The 12,869-nt window shown below is 41.9% G+C and overlaps 1 protein-coding gene across 1 annotated transcript in view; it reads right to left on the bottom strand.

The window, feature by feature from the left end:
* Positions 1-12,461, bottom strand: part of LOC148774277 (uncharacterized) — a 28,879-nt gene extending 16,418 nt beyond the window's left edge. Inside the window, 2 exon segments of the mRNA XM_088830516.1 lie at positions 10,080-10,355; positions 10,358-12,461. Coding sequence (XP_088686642.1) covers positions 10,080-10,355; positions 10,358-11,864 — 1,783 coding nt within the window. The 5' untranslated portion in view covers positions 11,865-12,461.
* Between the last annotated feature and the right edge of the window lie 408 nt (positions 12,462-12,869).

Here is a 12,869-nt window from a genome sequence, read left to right as displayed (position 1 = left end):
GGTTTTGCTTTCTGAAGTGAAAAAAGTATTTGAGATAGAAATGTATTTAGAAGGTCCTATCTGTAGCTCCCAGTGGATAGGAAGTTAGAAATCAGAAAATAAAAAACCCGTCCCCAGTGTTCCTAGAAATTTAGCAGTTTGTCTACCACTTCACTCGCATATTTTGTCTAGAGGTAGACAGAAACTTTAAAAGGACTGTCATACAGTTACTCAAAATGGGCACAGTTTTCCTAGGACCCACCACAGATGGAAGAGCAACCAATGAATGCAGTTTGTCACAAGCCAAGAGGAGACTTTCAGTTCACACTGTGATGAAGGGAAGTAATCATGGAGATGAATTCATGCATGATTTAAGAGACACGATAGGGCAGGTGACAAATTTCTATGACAGCAGCGGACACAAAGTCAGGTTTTCGAAAACCATTTACATTGAAGCAAATCTTCCAAAACCACCTAACGAAGGATGACTTCTTCACTGCCCCTTGGACCTCTCACCTGAGTCATCATCTCCATCCATTCGTACCTACCTGTGTATATGGCTGTTGTCTCCATTCTCCTTATACTCCTGGGATCACTCGATCGCTCCTGAAAAGTGCTCAGGTCCAGCTTAGAACCCATGAGACCTGTTCATCAGAGAAAGGAATATTTGTGTTGTCTGAGATTCATCAGTGTCCAATCCAATATGTATTCAGTCGAGACGAGAATGCAAGGGAGAATGTTAATACCGCCTGGAAAGTGATTTTCACAAATTCTTTATTCACATCACCTATATAACACTAACAAATCCATAACATCAGATCCTGAGATACTGGTCAAGTGCGACGAAGGCAAAGTAAGTGTGCAACTGTGAAATTAAGAAAAGGTTTGACTATTTAATACTACTGAGCTTATATAAGTACCACTAACCTAGAATGAAGTGATACGTTACAGTGAAAGGTGTCAGATTCACCATCTCCAAACAAGAAGATTTAACTTCGGGACCAGGGACCAGCGTTGATCACTCAAGAGCGTTTGTGTAGCAGAGTTTTATTAAACTGAAAAAGGGACAGAGAAGCTTCTGACATAGACATCAGAAGGGGGCAGAGAGTGCCCCCTTGCTAGTCTAAGCAAGGGAGCTATAAACTTTTTAAATCAGTAATTACGATAAATCAAAAGAATGTCTCAAGGTTGTAAAAATTTTACCAGACCCACTCCCACAATTTACGTTTGAGGATAGCAGGGTTAGATCAAAACAATAGAAAGATCCTACCAGACCCAGACTGCTTTATTGACTATGTCAAGCCTTCAACCGTGTGGTTCACAACAAACTGGAAAATTCTTCCGGAGATGGGAACATCAGACCACCGGACCTGCCTCCTGAGAAATCTGTATGCAGGTCAAGAAGCAACAGTTAGAACTGGACATGGGACAACAGACTGGTTCCAAATCGGGAAAGGAGTACTTAAGGCTGTATATTTTCACCGTGCTTATTTAACTTATATGCACAGCACATCACGAAAAATGCTGCTGGATGAAGCACAAACGGGAGTCAAGATAACCAGGAGAAATATCCATAACCTCAGATATGCAGATGACACCACCCTTATGGCAGAAAGAGAAGAACTAAAGAGCCTCTTGATGAAACTGAAAGAGGAAACCACTACAGTATTGTAAAGTAATTAGGTTCCAATTAAAATAAATAAATTTTTAAAACTACTATGTATAAAATAGATAAGTTATATACCATAGGGAATTACATCCATTCAGTTCAGTTCAGTTCAGTTGCTCAGTCGTGTCCGACTCTTTGCGACCCCATGAATCACAGCACGCCAGGCCTCCCTGTCCATCACCAACTCCCGGAGTTCACTCAAACTCATGTCCATCAAGTTGGTGATGCCATCCATCCATCTCATTCTCTGGCATCCCCATCTCCTCCCACCCCCAATCCCTCCCAGCATCAGAGTCTTTTCCAGTGAGTCAACTCATCACATGAGGTGGCCAAAGTATTGGAGTTTCAGTTTTAGCATCAGTCCTTCCAATGAACACCGAGGATTGATCTCCTCTAGAATGGACTGGTTGGATCTCCTTGCTGTCCAAGGGACCCTCAAGAGTCTTCTCCAGCACCACTATCTTGTGATAAATTCTAATGGAGTATAATCAGTAAAAGTACTGATTCACTATAGTATATGCCTGAAAATAATGTAATATTGTACATCAACTATACTTCATTAAGAAAAGAATGCAGAACAAAATAAATATAAGAGCTGCTCATTTTTTTCTTGGAAGAAGAGCTCAACAGAATGTAAATAAAAGTTCTTCTTTCCAGAAAAAAGAAAGAAAGAAAGAAACTGAAAGAGGAGAGTGAAAACATTGGCTTAAAACTCAACATTAAGAAATTAAGATCATGGCATCTGGTCCCATCACTTCTTGGCAAATGGATGGGAAACAATCTAAACAGTGATAGACCTTATTTTGGGGGGGCTCCAAAATCACTGCAGATGGGGACTGCAGCCATGATATTAAAAGACGCTTGCTCCTTGGACGAAAAGTTATGGCCAACCTAGACAGCGTATTAAAAAGCAGAGACATTGCCAACAAAGGTCGGTCTAATCAGACATATGGATTTTCCAGTAGTCATGTATGGATGTGAGAGTTAGACTACAAAGAAAGCTAAACACCGAAGAATTGATGCTTTTGAACTGTGGTGTGGACTTTTGGAAGTCCCTGGGACTGTAGGAGATCCAACCAGTCCATCCTAAAGGAAATCAGTTCTGAATATTCATTGGAAGGACTGATGCTGAAACTAAAACTCCAATACTTTGGCAAGCTGGTGCGAAGAGCTGACTTATTTCAAAAGACCCTGATGCTGGGAAAGATTAAAGGCGGGAGGAAAAGGGGATGACAGAGGATGAGATGGTTGGATGGCATCAATGACTGAAGGGACATGAGTTTGAGTAAACTCCGGCAGTTGGTGATGGACAGGCAGTCCTGGTGTGCTGTGGTCCATGGGGTCGCAAATAGTCAGACAGGACTGAGCAACTGAACTGAACTGAACCTGACCCAGTCTCATAATATAAATTCTAAGATATCAGGGATAGTCAAAAGTTCTTCAGGAAGGAGAAACTGTCCTCAAGCAGGATACATTGTTGTTATATAATCCCTAGTATATTTTAAACTGAGTTGTTTGTAGTTTAATTATCAGTTCTAGGCTTAAAGAAAAACTAACGTGTCTAAGACACATAAAGACACATAAAAAAGTCATTTTATGTGTGTAAGACCAAGGAATGTAAAGGAAAAAAAGGTATTCATCCTTCTTCCTTCTTGAGAATTCCAGACCCATATCTCCTCTTTGTGAATTTCAGGACCATCCCCCTCCCCCCGCTTCCTCTTCAGGACAACTGAGTTCTTATCAACCTGCCTAGGAATTGACTCTCACAGAAGGAGGCAGAGTACATCAAGGAAGAAAAAGGTTACCAGCATAATGTATTATCCTGAAGCCTTTCTTTCTAAATTCATACGTACCCATTTCCCCAAGAAAGGAGAGATTTCAAACTATTGTGGGAATCAGAAAATTTCAGAAACATCATAGAAGTGATGGAACCAAAACCCAGTGGGTAGACAAGGACTTCTGGAAGGAAGCTGTCCTCACCCAAGCGGGCAGGTTCCTATAGTTCGCTAACATCACATCCCTGTACAATGCCTGTTGAAAATTTTCTGGAAAAACTCTGGACCACTTAGTTGATTCACTGGGCTTCCCAGCTGATTCAGTGGTAAAGAATTGGCCTGCCAATGCTGGAGATGCGGCTTCAGTCTCAGGGTGGAGAGAATCCCCTGGAGGAGCAAATGGCAACCCACTGCAGAATTCTTGCCTGGAAAACCCCATGGACAGAAGAGAGTTGGTTCTATGTATAATGGCAGTTTGAAACTCGGTTTTAAATATCTAAATTGCATCCAGCTTCTAAGTCATCACTGAATTTCCCAACGTCCCTAAAATCCCAACACCGAACCATATCCCAGTGGGAGTGAGGATAGGAGTGACTCCCCATGCTGATCTCTCACAAAAAGAATAGTTTCAACAGCTGAAAGTCGCTGATTCATGTTGAGAATTCATCATGCTCCAAAGAAAGCGGGGAGAAGGCAATGGCAAGCCACTCCAGTACTCTTGCCTAGAAAATCCCATGGACAGAGGAGCCTGGTGGGCTATAGTCCATGGGGTCACTACTAGTCAGACACGACTGAGCGACTTAACTTTCACTTTTCACTTTCACATATTGGAGAAGGAAATGGCAACCCACTCCAGTGTTCTTGCCAGGGATGGGGAGGCCTGGTGGGCTGCCGTCTATGGGGTCGCACAGAGTCGGACATGACTGTAGTGACTTAGCAGCAGCAACAGCAGCAAAGAAAGCGAGCATGCAGACAAGGGAGAAAAGGCTGTGGGATACAAGAGGGTATTCTAAAGGGCAGGTCTTCACTATTATAAGAACAAATGGGAAAATATAAGATGAAAACTAATGACTGGGAAGAAAAATTAGGAGCCGAGAGCTAAAGGCTTGCATATTCTCATTCGGGCATTTCAGGAGGAAAAGCAGACATAGTCCCAGACCCTGGATTGGATTTTTACCTGAGAAGCTGCCATTTCCTCCTCTTCTTCCTCCTGCTCTCTCTTCTCTGGGGATGTTATGCTGCAAACGCACTTCTGAGTTTTGAGAAAATACCTTGGAGTGCATCAACACAGCTCTTTAACCTGCAACCACCGCTCCTACAGCCAGAAGGACATTGAAAAGCTGCGAAGACCGACCTCTCCTGTCCTCTGTCTCAGGAGAGATTCAGGAACAATCAATTCCTACCTGGAGACAAGCCTGTGAACCTATTTCTTGATTGTTCTCTCCCCACAGAGAGCTCCTAACACACTGCTGACACAGAGGATGTGAGCTGACTGACTTCCCTGGTCCAAATCCAGCTAGACCAACCCTGCGGCCTCTCCTCAGACGGACGACGGGGCTCAGCTCTCACAGATGGACCAGGAGCCATGTCCTTAACCTGGGCCTCTCCTTAGAGTCCGCTGGAGCACTTCCTACACACCACACTGAAGCTACCGCAGGACCAACATAAAAGTCTGTTGGGAGGGCATCAGTGAGGTCATTTCCTGACACTGGTCACGTGATCCTGATTGGAAACCACTTGGCTAAAGATTCTTTCTGAACCATTTCAACGAATACAAATCCCTGGTGGTCAGGTCCCCACTCCAAGAAGACATGAATCTGCAGGTCTACAGTGGGGCCGTGAAAGGAACTATCAGCAAATCCCATTTTTTTCTGATGTTTCTTCCCCCAAACCAACGCTCAGGAGTCCTGAGCTCAAAGCCTCACACTCACACCTAAGACCTCTCTGTAGGGGAGGATTTAGGGCAGGAATTTGAGAGAGGTCAAAGCTAGAATCAGGTAGAGAAAACAGGAGTATTTGCAGTTCAGCTTGTATAATTTACCCTGAGTGAAGTGCCTCGGGCTCCCTAGACTGAGTGTGGGTTAATCCATTCAAACCAAGAAAAGGATTGTGGTGATCACTGTGAGGGTGCTGAAAGGTTGCTGCTCAAGCACAAGACCTCTGGATTTTTGGCCTACTGGGGAGAATAATTCAATCCGGGGCCAGAGATCAGGCTTGATCCCTCAGAGCTTTTGTGTAATGAAGTTTTGTAAAAGTAGAAAAGAGATAGAGAAAGCTTCTGGCAAGGACATCAGAAGGGAGAAGAAAGACTGTCCACTCGCTAGTGTTAGCAAAAGAGTTATATATTTTAATTATTTATTATAGTGAATCAAAAGAATGTCTGAAAGTTGTAAAGACCTCACTAGACCCACTGCCATAATTTACATTTTAAGACAGCAGGATTATAGAAAGTTTTTTTCCAGACACTGTCCTCATGCAGGATAATTGGTTACATAATCCTAAGGAGTGTAGAGGGCAAAAAATGTTTGTTCTTTCTCGCTGAGAATTCCAGATCCCTCTCTCTTTGGGAACCCCTGGACTGATCAACCTGTGTAGAAATTGACGCTCTCAGTGTGATTGAACGGTGGCCTGTGAATAGACCCTGGGGTTCAGCAAGACTGCTGATCTCAAGCAGGGTGGTCATCTGTGGTCATCTAGTGCAGGGGTTCACAGGACTGGCTGGTGTGAGCTCAAGGACCTGCAAGCCGCCTGCTCCCCAGACAGATGCTGAGGCAGCAACAGCATGGAGCAGTTCACGGAAACTGTCAACAACACTCTGTATAATCCTTCTGTTAGAATCATCCCAGTGTCCAAGTAGTTACAAAATGGGAGAGGAGATACAACATAGAAATGATGGAATATGTCTGAAGTTATGAGAAGTTTAAATCCAGTGAGTAAACTAATTTCCACCTATGCCATCTCTGTGTGCTACCGAACAGTTCACTGTGGTCTCTTTACTACAACCTTAAATAAGAAGGGCAAGGTTGCTGTTGGTGGTGGGTTAACATTTCATTCATTACACTCAACCAAAACAATAAAGGCCATTCACTTTTATGAATAACCATGTATTAATTTCACACATATTGAAATAAAACCTTTTACAATCAACAGTATGATCCATGATTAAATACAGATCAAAAGTACAGAGAACCATATTCATTTTTTGATTAATGATTGAGATTTGTGACTTTTATGGCTTAATAAACAAAGGCTAGGAAGCACTTAGCAAGCATTGTATACAGTAATTCCATGCCTTTTCCAGGAAAGGTTTCTAACACATTTTGTGGTTACCACTGTCTTTACTTCAACGTTGTCAAGTAGTAATCATGACTTGTGTTGGTATTATAAAGATACATCAATATAGCAGAGAACTCTCGTTGTGTTCCTACAAATCAAGGATGTATCTATTGAAACCTTACAACCAATTTCTGTCGTACTTTAATACATGGAATGATTAAATGATCACTTATATCATGGCAACCTCCAGATATTTCACATCAATGATAAACACCTCCATTTAGATGGTCATTGTCCATTTTACATTATGGTATCATTCAACTTCTAATAGAGAATAGATAGAAATGGTTGCAACACAATATAAAAAGTTTATGGTTTTAATAAACCATCAAACACCTATGTCTGCAAACACACTAGAAAAAAGCATAGTATGGATTATTTGAGTGCTGAATTACATTCACTTCAAAGAATCTCAAATCACGTCATTATTAACAAGCATATATACACTGCTAAGAATTGTAACTTTCAATCATCAACTTTCATTTCACGATTCATGCTAATATATTCATTTTTCTAAGTGTTTTAACTATAGAGTACTCCCTGCAGTCATTCTCCTTCAGAGAAACTTCTGAAAACAAAGTTGATGAAATGCCTTCTACTATGCAATCCCTGTTCAGTTCAGTTCAGTTCAGTTCAGTCGCTCGGTCGAGTCCGACTCTTTGCGACCCCATGAATCACAGCACGCCAGGCCTCCCTGTCCATCACCAACTCCCAGACTTCACTCAAACTCATGTCCATCAAGTCGGTGATGCCATCCAGCCATCTCATTCTCTGTCGTCCACTTCTCCTCCCACCCCCAGTCCTTCCGAGCATCAGACTCTTTTCCAGCGAGTCAACTCATCGCATGAGGTGGACAAAGTATTGGAGTTTCAGCTTTAGCATCAGCCCTTCCAATGAACACCCAGGATTGATCTCCTTTGGAATGGACTGGTTGGATCACCTTGCAGTCCAAGGGACTCTCAAGAGTCTTCTCCAATACCTCAGTTCAAAACCATCTATTCTTCGGCGATCAGCTTTCTTCACAGTCCAACTCTCACATCCATACATGACCACGGGAAAAACCATAGCCTTGACTAGATGGACCTTTATTGGCAAAGTAATGTCTCTGCTTTTTAATATGCTATCCAGGTTGGTCATAACTTTCCTTCCAAGGAGTAAGCGTCTTTTAATTTCTTGGTTGCAATCAGCATCTGCAGTGATTTTGGAGACCCCCAAAATAAAGTCTGACACTGTTTCCACTGTTTCCACGTCTATTTCCCATGAAGTGATGGGCCCAGATGCCATGATCTTCGTTTTCTGAATGTTGAGCTTCAAGCCAAACTTTTCACTCTCCTCTTTCACTTTCATCAAGAGGTTTTTGAGTTCCTCTTCACTTTTTGCCATAAGGGTGGTGTCATCTGCATATCTGAGGTTATTGATATTTCCCCCAGCAGTCTTGATCCCAGCTTGTGTTTCCAAGGCAAACCGTTCAATATTACAGTAATCCAAGTCTATGCCCCAAGCAGTAATGCTGAAGAAGTCGAAGTTGAACCGTTCTATGAACACCTACAAGACCTTTTAGAACTAACACCCAAAAAAGATGTCCTTTTCATTATAGGCGACTGGAATGCAAAAGTAGGAAATCAAGAAACACCTGGAGTAACAGGCAAATTTGGCCTTGGAGCACGGAATGAAGCAGGGCAAAGGCTAATAGAGTTTTGCCAAGAGAACACACTGGTCATAGCAAACACCCTCTTCCAACAACACAAGAGAAGACTCTACACATGGATATCACCAGATGGGCAACACCGAAATCAGATTGATTATATTCTTTGCAGCCAAAGATGGAGAAGCTGTATACAGTTAGCAAAAATAAGACCAGGAGCTGACTGTGGCTCAGATCATGAACACCTTATTGCCAAATTCAGGCTTAAGTTGAAGAAAGTAGGGAAAACCACTAGACCATTCAGATATGACCTAAATCAAATCCCTTATGATTATACAGTGGAAGTAAGAATTAGATTTAAGGGACTAGATCTGATAGATAGAGTGCCTGATGAACTCTGGACGGAGGTTCATGACATTGTACAGGAGAGAGGGACCAAGACCATCCCCATGGAAAAGAAATGCAAAAATATAAAATGGCTGTCTGAGGAGGCCTTACAAATAGCTGTGAATAAAAGAGAAGCGAAAAGTAAAGGAGAAAAGAAAAGATATATGCATCTGAATGCAGAGTTCCAAAGAATAGCAAGGAGAGATAAGAAAGCCTTCCTCAGCGATCAATGCAAAGAAATAGAGGAAAACAACAGAATAGGAAAAACAGATCTTTTCAAGAAAATTAGAGATATCAAGGGAACATTTCATGCAAAGATGGCCTCGATAAAGGACAGAAATGGTATGGACCTAACAGAAGCAGAAGATATTAAGACGAGGTTGGAAGAATACATGGAAGAACTGTACAAAAAAGATCTTCACAATGAAAATAATCACGATGGCGTGATCACTCACCTGGAGCCAGACATCTTGGAATGTGAAGTCAAGTGGGCCTTAGATAGCATCACTACGAAGAAAGCTAGTGGAGGTGATGGAATTCCAGTTGAGCTATTTCAAATCCTGAAAGATGATGCTGTGAAGTGCTGCACTCAGTATGCCAGCAAATTTGGAAAACTCAGCAATGGCCACAGGACTGGAAAAGGTCAGTCTTCATTCCAATCCCAAAGAAAGGCAATGCCAAAGAATGCTCAAACTACCGCACAATTGCACTCATCTCACACGCTAGTAAAGTCATGCTCAAAATTCTCCAAGCCAGGCTTCAGCAATATGTGACCCGTGAACTCCCAGATGTTCAAGCAGGTTTTAGAAAAGGCAGAGGCACCAGAGATCAAATTGCCAACATCCCCTGGATCATGGAGAAAGCAAGAGAGTTCCAGAAAAACATCTATTTCTGCATCATTGACTATGCCAAAGCCTTTGACTGTGTGGATCACAATAAACTGTGGAACATTCTGAATGAGATGGAAATCCCAGACCAGCTGACCTGCCTCTTGAGAAACCTGTATGCAGGTCAGGAAGCAACAGTTAGAACTGGACATGGAACAACAGACTGGTTCCAAATAGGAAAAGGAATACGTCAAGGTTGTATATTGTCACCCTGCTTATTTAACTTATAAGCAATCCGTTATTTCCATTTAACTTTTGATTAAATACCTTTATACATATTTGTTATATCATTTCCATTGGTTTCTTATATAAACTCTTGTGTTTTCTGATGCATGTTAGGGCAAACCTCTTCCATCACTTGTTCCATTACTAGGGTTTTGGTTCAGTGTGTGTTCTCAGATGTTTAGTGAGATTACCACTCTGACTAAAGGCTTTGCCACATTCTGTACATTTATGAGGCTTCTCTCCAGAATGAATTTTCTGATGTTTATTAAGGTATGAGCGGTGAGTAAAGGCTTTGTTACACTCTTTACATTTATAAGGTATCTCCCCAGAATGAATTCGCTGATGTGCAGTAAGATGTGAGGAATAGATAAAGGCTTTGTTACAATCTTTACATTTATAAGGCTTCCCTTCAGTATGAATTTGCTGATGTTTGGTAAGATATGAGGAACGATTAAGGCTTTGCTACATTCTTTGCATGTATAAGGCTTCTCTCCAGTATGTATCCGCTGATGTCGAGAAAGATGTGAACGCTGAATAAAGGTTTTTTTACATTCTTTACATTTATAAGGTCTCTCCCCAGAATGAATTCGCTGATGTGCAGTAAGATGTGAGGACCAGATAAAGGCTTTGCTACATTCTGTACATTTGTAAGGTTTCTCTCCAGTATGGATTCGCCGTTGGTGAATAAGACTTGAAGTGTAAGTAAAGGCACTGCCACATTCTGTACATTTATAAGGTTTGTGTCCAGTGTGAATTCTCTGATGTTTAATAAGAAGTGAGCTATGGTTAAACCTTTTGCTACATTCTGTACATTTATAAGGTTTCTCTCCAGCATGAATTTGCAGATGTTGAGTAAGAAGTGAGCTATGGTTAAATGCTCTGCTACATTCTGTACATTTGAAAGATTTCCTTCCTGTATGAATTATGTTATGTCTACTTAGATGGCATGACTTACTAAACACTCTGCCACATATCTCACACTTGTTTTCTTTCTGTGGATTCTGAACAGTCTGCTGTTGAATAAGTTCTGAAGACTGATTAGAAACCTTACTATATTCAGTACAAGTCCTCTCTTCAGTACAAGTCCTCTTATCTAGAGAAAAACCTGACATTTGATCAAAAGTATTTTTAAATTTATTACTTTTAGAATCCTTGTTCGAAGATTTGGTTCCCTGATGTTTCATAAGTTTTGAGTCTCCTTCAACTGTATACCCAGTTTCATTGCCTGAATACCTTCTCAGTCCACCATAAATACTCTTGTAATTATTGGAGCTGGAGCTCTTACTTAAGGTCTGACTCATTTTATTATACACAGAATGTTGTTGTGTATTAACCATATCACAATAAGTATTGAACAATGACGGTTGGATTGTGTCTCTTCCATTATCATCAACATTATACATGTTGGAATGGAGAGAAAATATCTGTTGGGGGAAGGAAAATGACCCCCTGTTCATGGATCTCTCACGTTGATTAGATTGTGAGTTTTCCCACTCATTGTTAAATTGTAGGTGTTCAGACATGTTTGAATGTATGTTTAGTCGAAGCCTACATTCAGAATTCTCTGAATGAGTATTTGCAGTAGAGACTAGATTATCTTCCAGATTTTCCACGTTACCCTTTAGAGAACATGGATGTTTCATAAAAGGATGGAAATCTTTTCTTAAACACTTGCACTTCTCGGTAGATGTTGAAAACTGAAGCTGGTGTTTCTCCCAATTTGACTCATGTTGCTCATTTCTTTCTGCAGTAATGTTAGCATTATGTGTAACTGTCTGCATTTCTCTATGTCCATATAAACATCGTCTCTGTCTTTCATACACCCTCATATATTCCATGTCTTTCATTAAATTTAAGTTTGTGAGGTGAAATGTTTGATATATTTCTAGGTTTGCTTTTGGGAATACATCTTCTAACGCTGGATTCTTCGGCATCAAATCCTGGGTGTCTTGTGGAAACATAGCTGAAAGATATGAAATAACAAGTAATATTCCATGCTATTCTCAGTGAATACATTTAAAGATTTAGAGAAAATTGATGATCATAGCTAGTTTAAAAATAAAAGAGAGACAGAAGGATCACGATGCCAGAGGACTAGGCAGAGGTGGGGATCATCTCCCCACACATGAATGAGAAATGGAACAGTTTTCACAGAGCCCAGCTGAACACCAGCAGAGGCCCTGGGAAATCTCAACAACAAGAGAGATTCCTGCTGAGCCAGGAAGGACAAAAGAAACAAGAAGGAAAAGGAAGAGAGGGGAAGTGGATTGGGAATTGCAACCCTGCGGAGAGATGAAAGTGAGGCGACGTTTCCATATCCAGGGCAGCCCCTCACTGGGGGAGCTCACTTTGGACAGAAGGAGAGGCTCATTCTCTGTGGGAAGAGCACATGGAAACCAGCCTGTGGCAGCAGGACAGAGTGAGACCTGCACACAGGATACTGACCCCAGCCCTGTCTGCCCAGCCTGAGAGGGTGTCCACCCCTGCAGACAAGGGCTGGGTGCTGGAATGTGGGGTCTGGAGAGCAGACCAAGGCAGGGGACTGCGGTTGGCTATGAGGAAACATCCTGAAGAGATTGGGAGTGTGGGTAGACCTCTGCAAAAAGGAATGCATGAGGTGGAAGCCTGAACCACCATAGAGCAGAGTGCCATTGGTGAGTGATGGCCAAAGAGGACGCCCATTACATTCCCTGTCCCTGGTGTTGGACCCTGATTGCCAGGAACTGTGAAGAACTTCACCCACGTGGGTTGTTTGATCCCCCAGCCACAGCCTCCACCCATCTACCTCCTGCACAATCAGAAGAATCCTGTGCCTTGGGGCAGTCTCAGGAGTAGACACCTGTGAGTTGGACACACCCACAGACAGAGCTCAAAGCACAGCTGAATACCAGGGATAAAGAAGGAAGCTGAAACCTTTCCTTGCAGCAACACAAGCCACGGTCTTATCCCCATTACTGGATTTGTAA

Source organism: Moschus berezovskii, chromosome 22 (genome assembly GCF_049115385.1).
Source record: "Moschus berezovskii isolate FMDL1 chromosome 22, NW_MosBer_1.0, whole genome shotgun sequence".
Taxonomy (NCBI): Eukaryota; Metazoa; Chordata; class Mammalia; order Artiodactyla; family Moschidae; genus Moschus; species Moschus berezovskii.
This window is presented reverse-complemented; position numbering and strand designations above follow the sequence as displayed.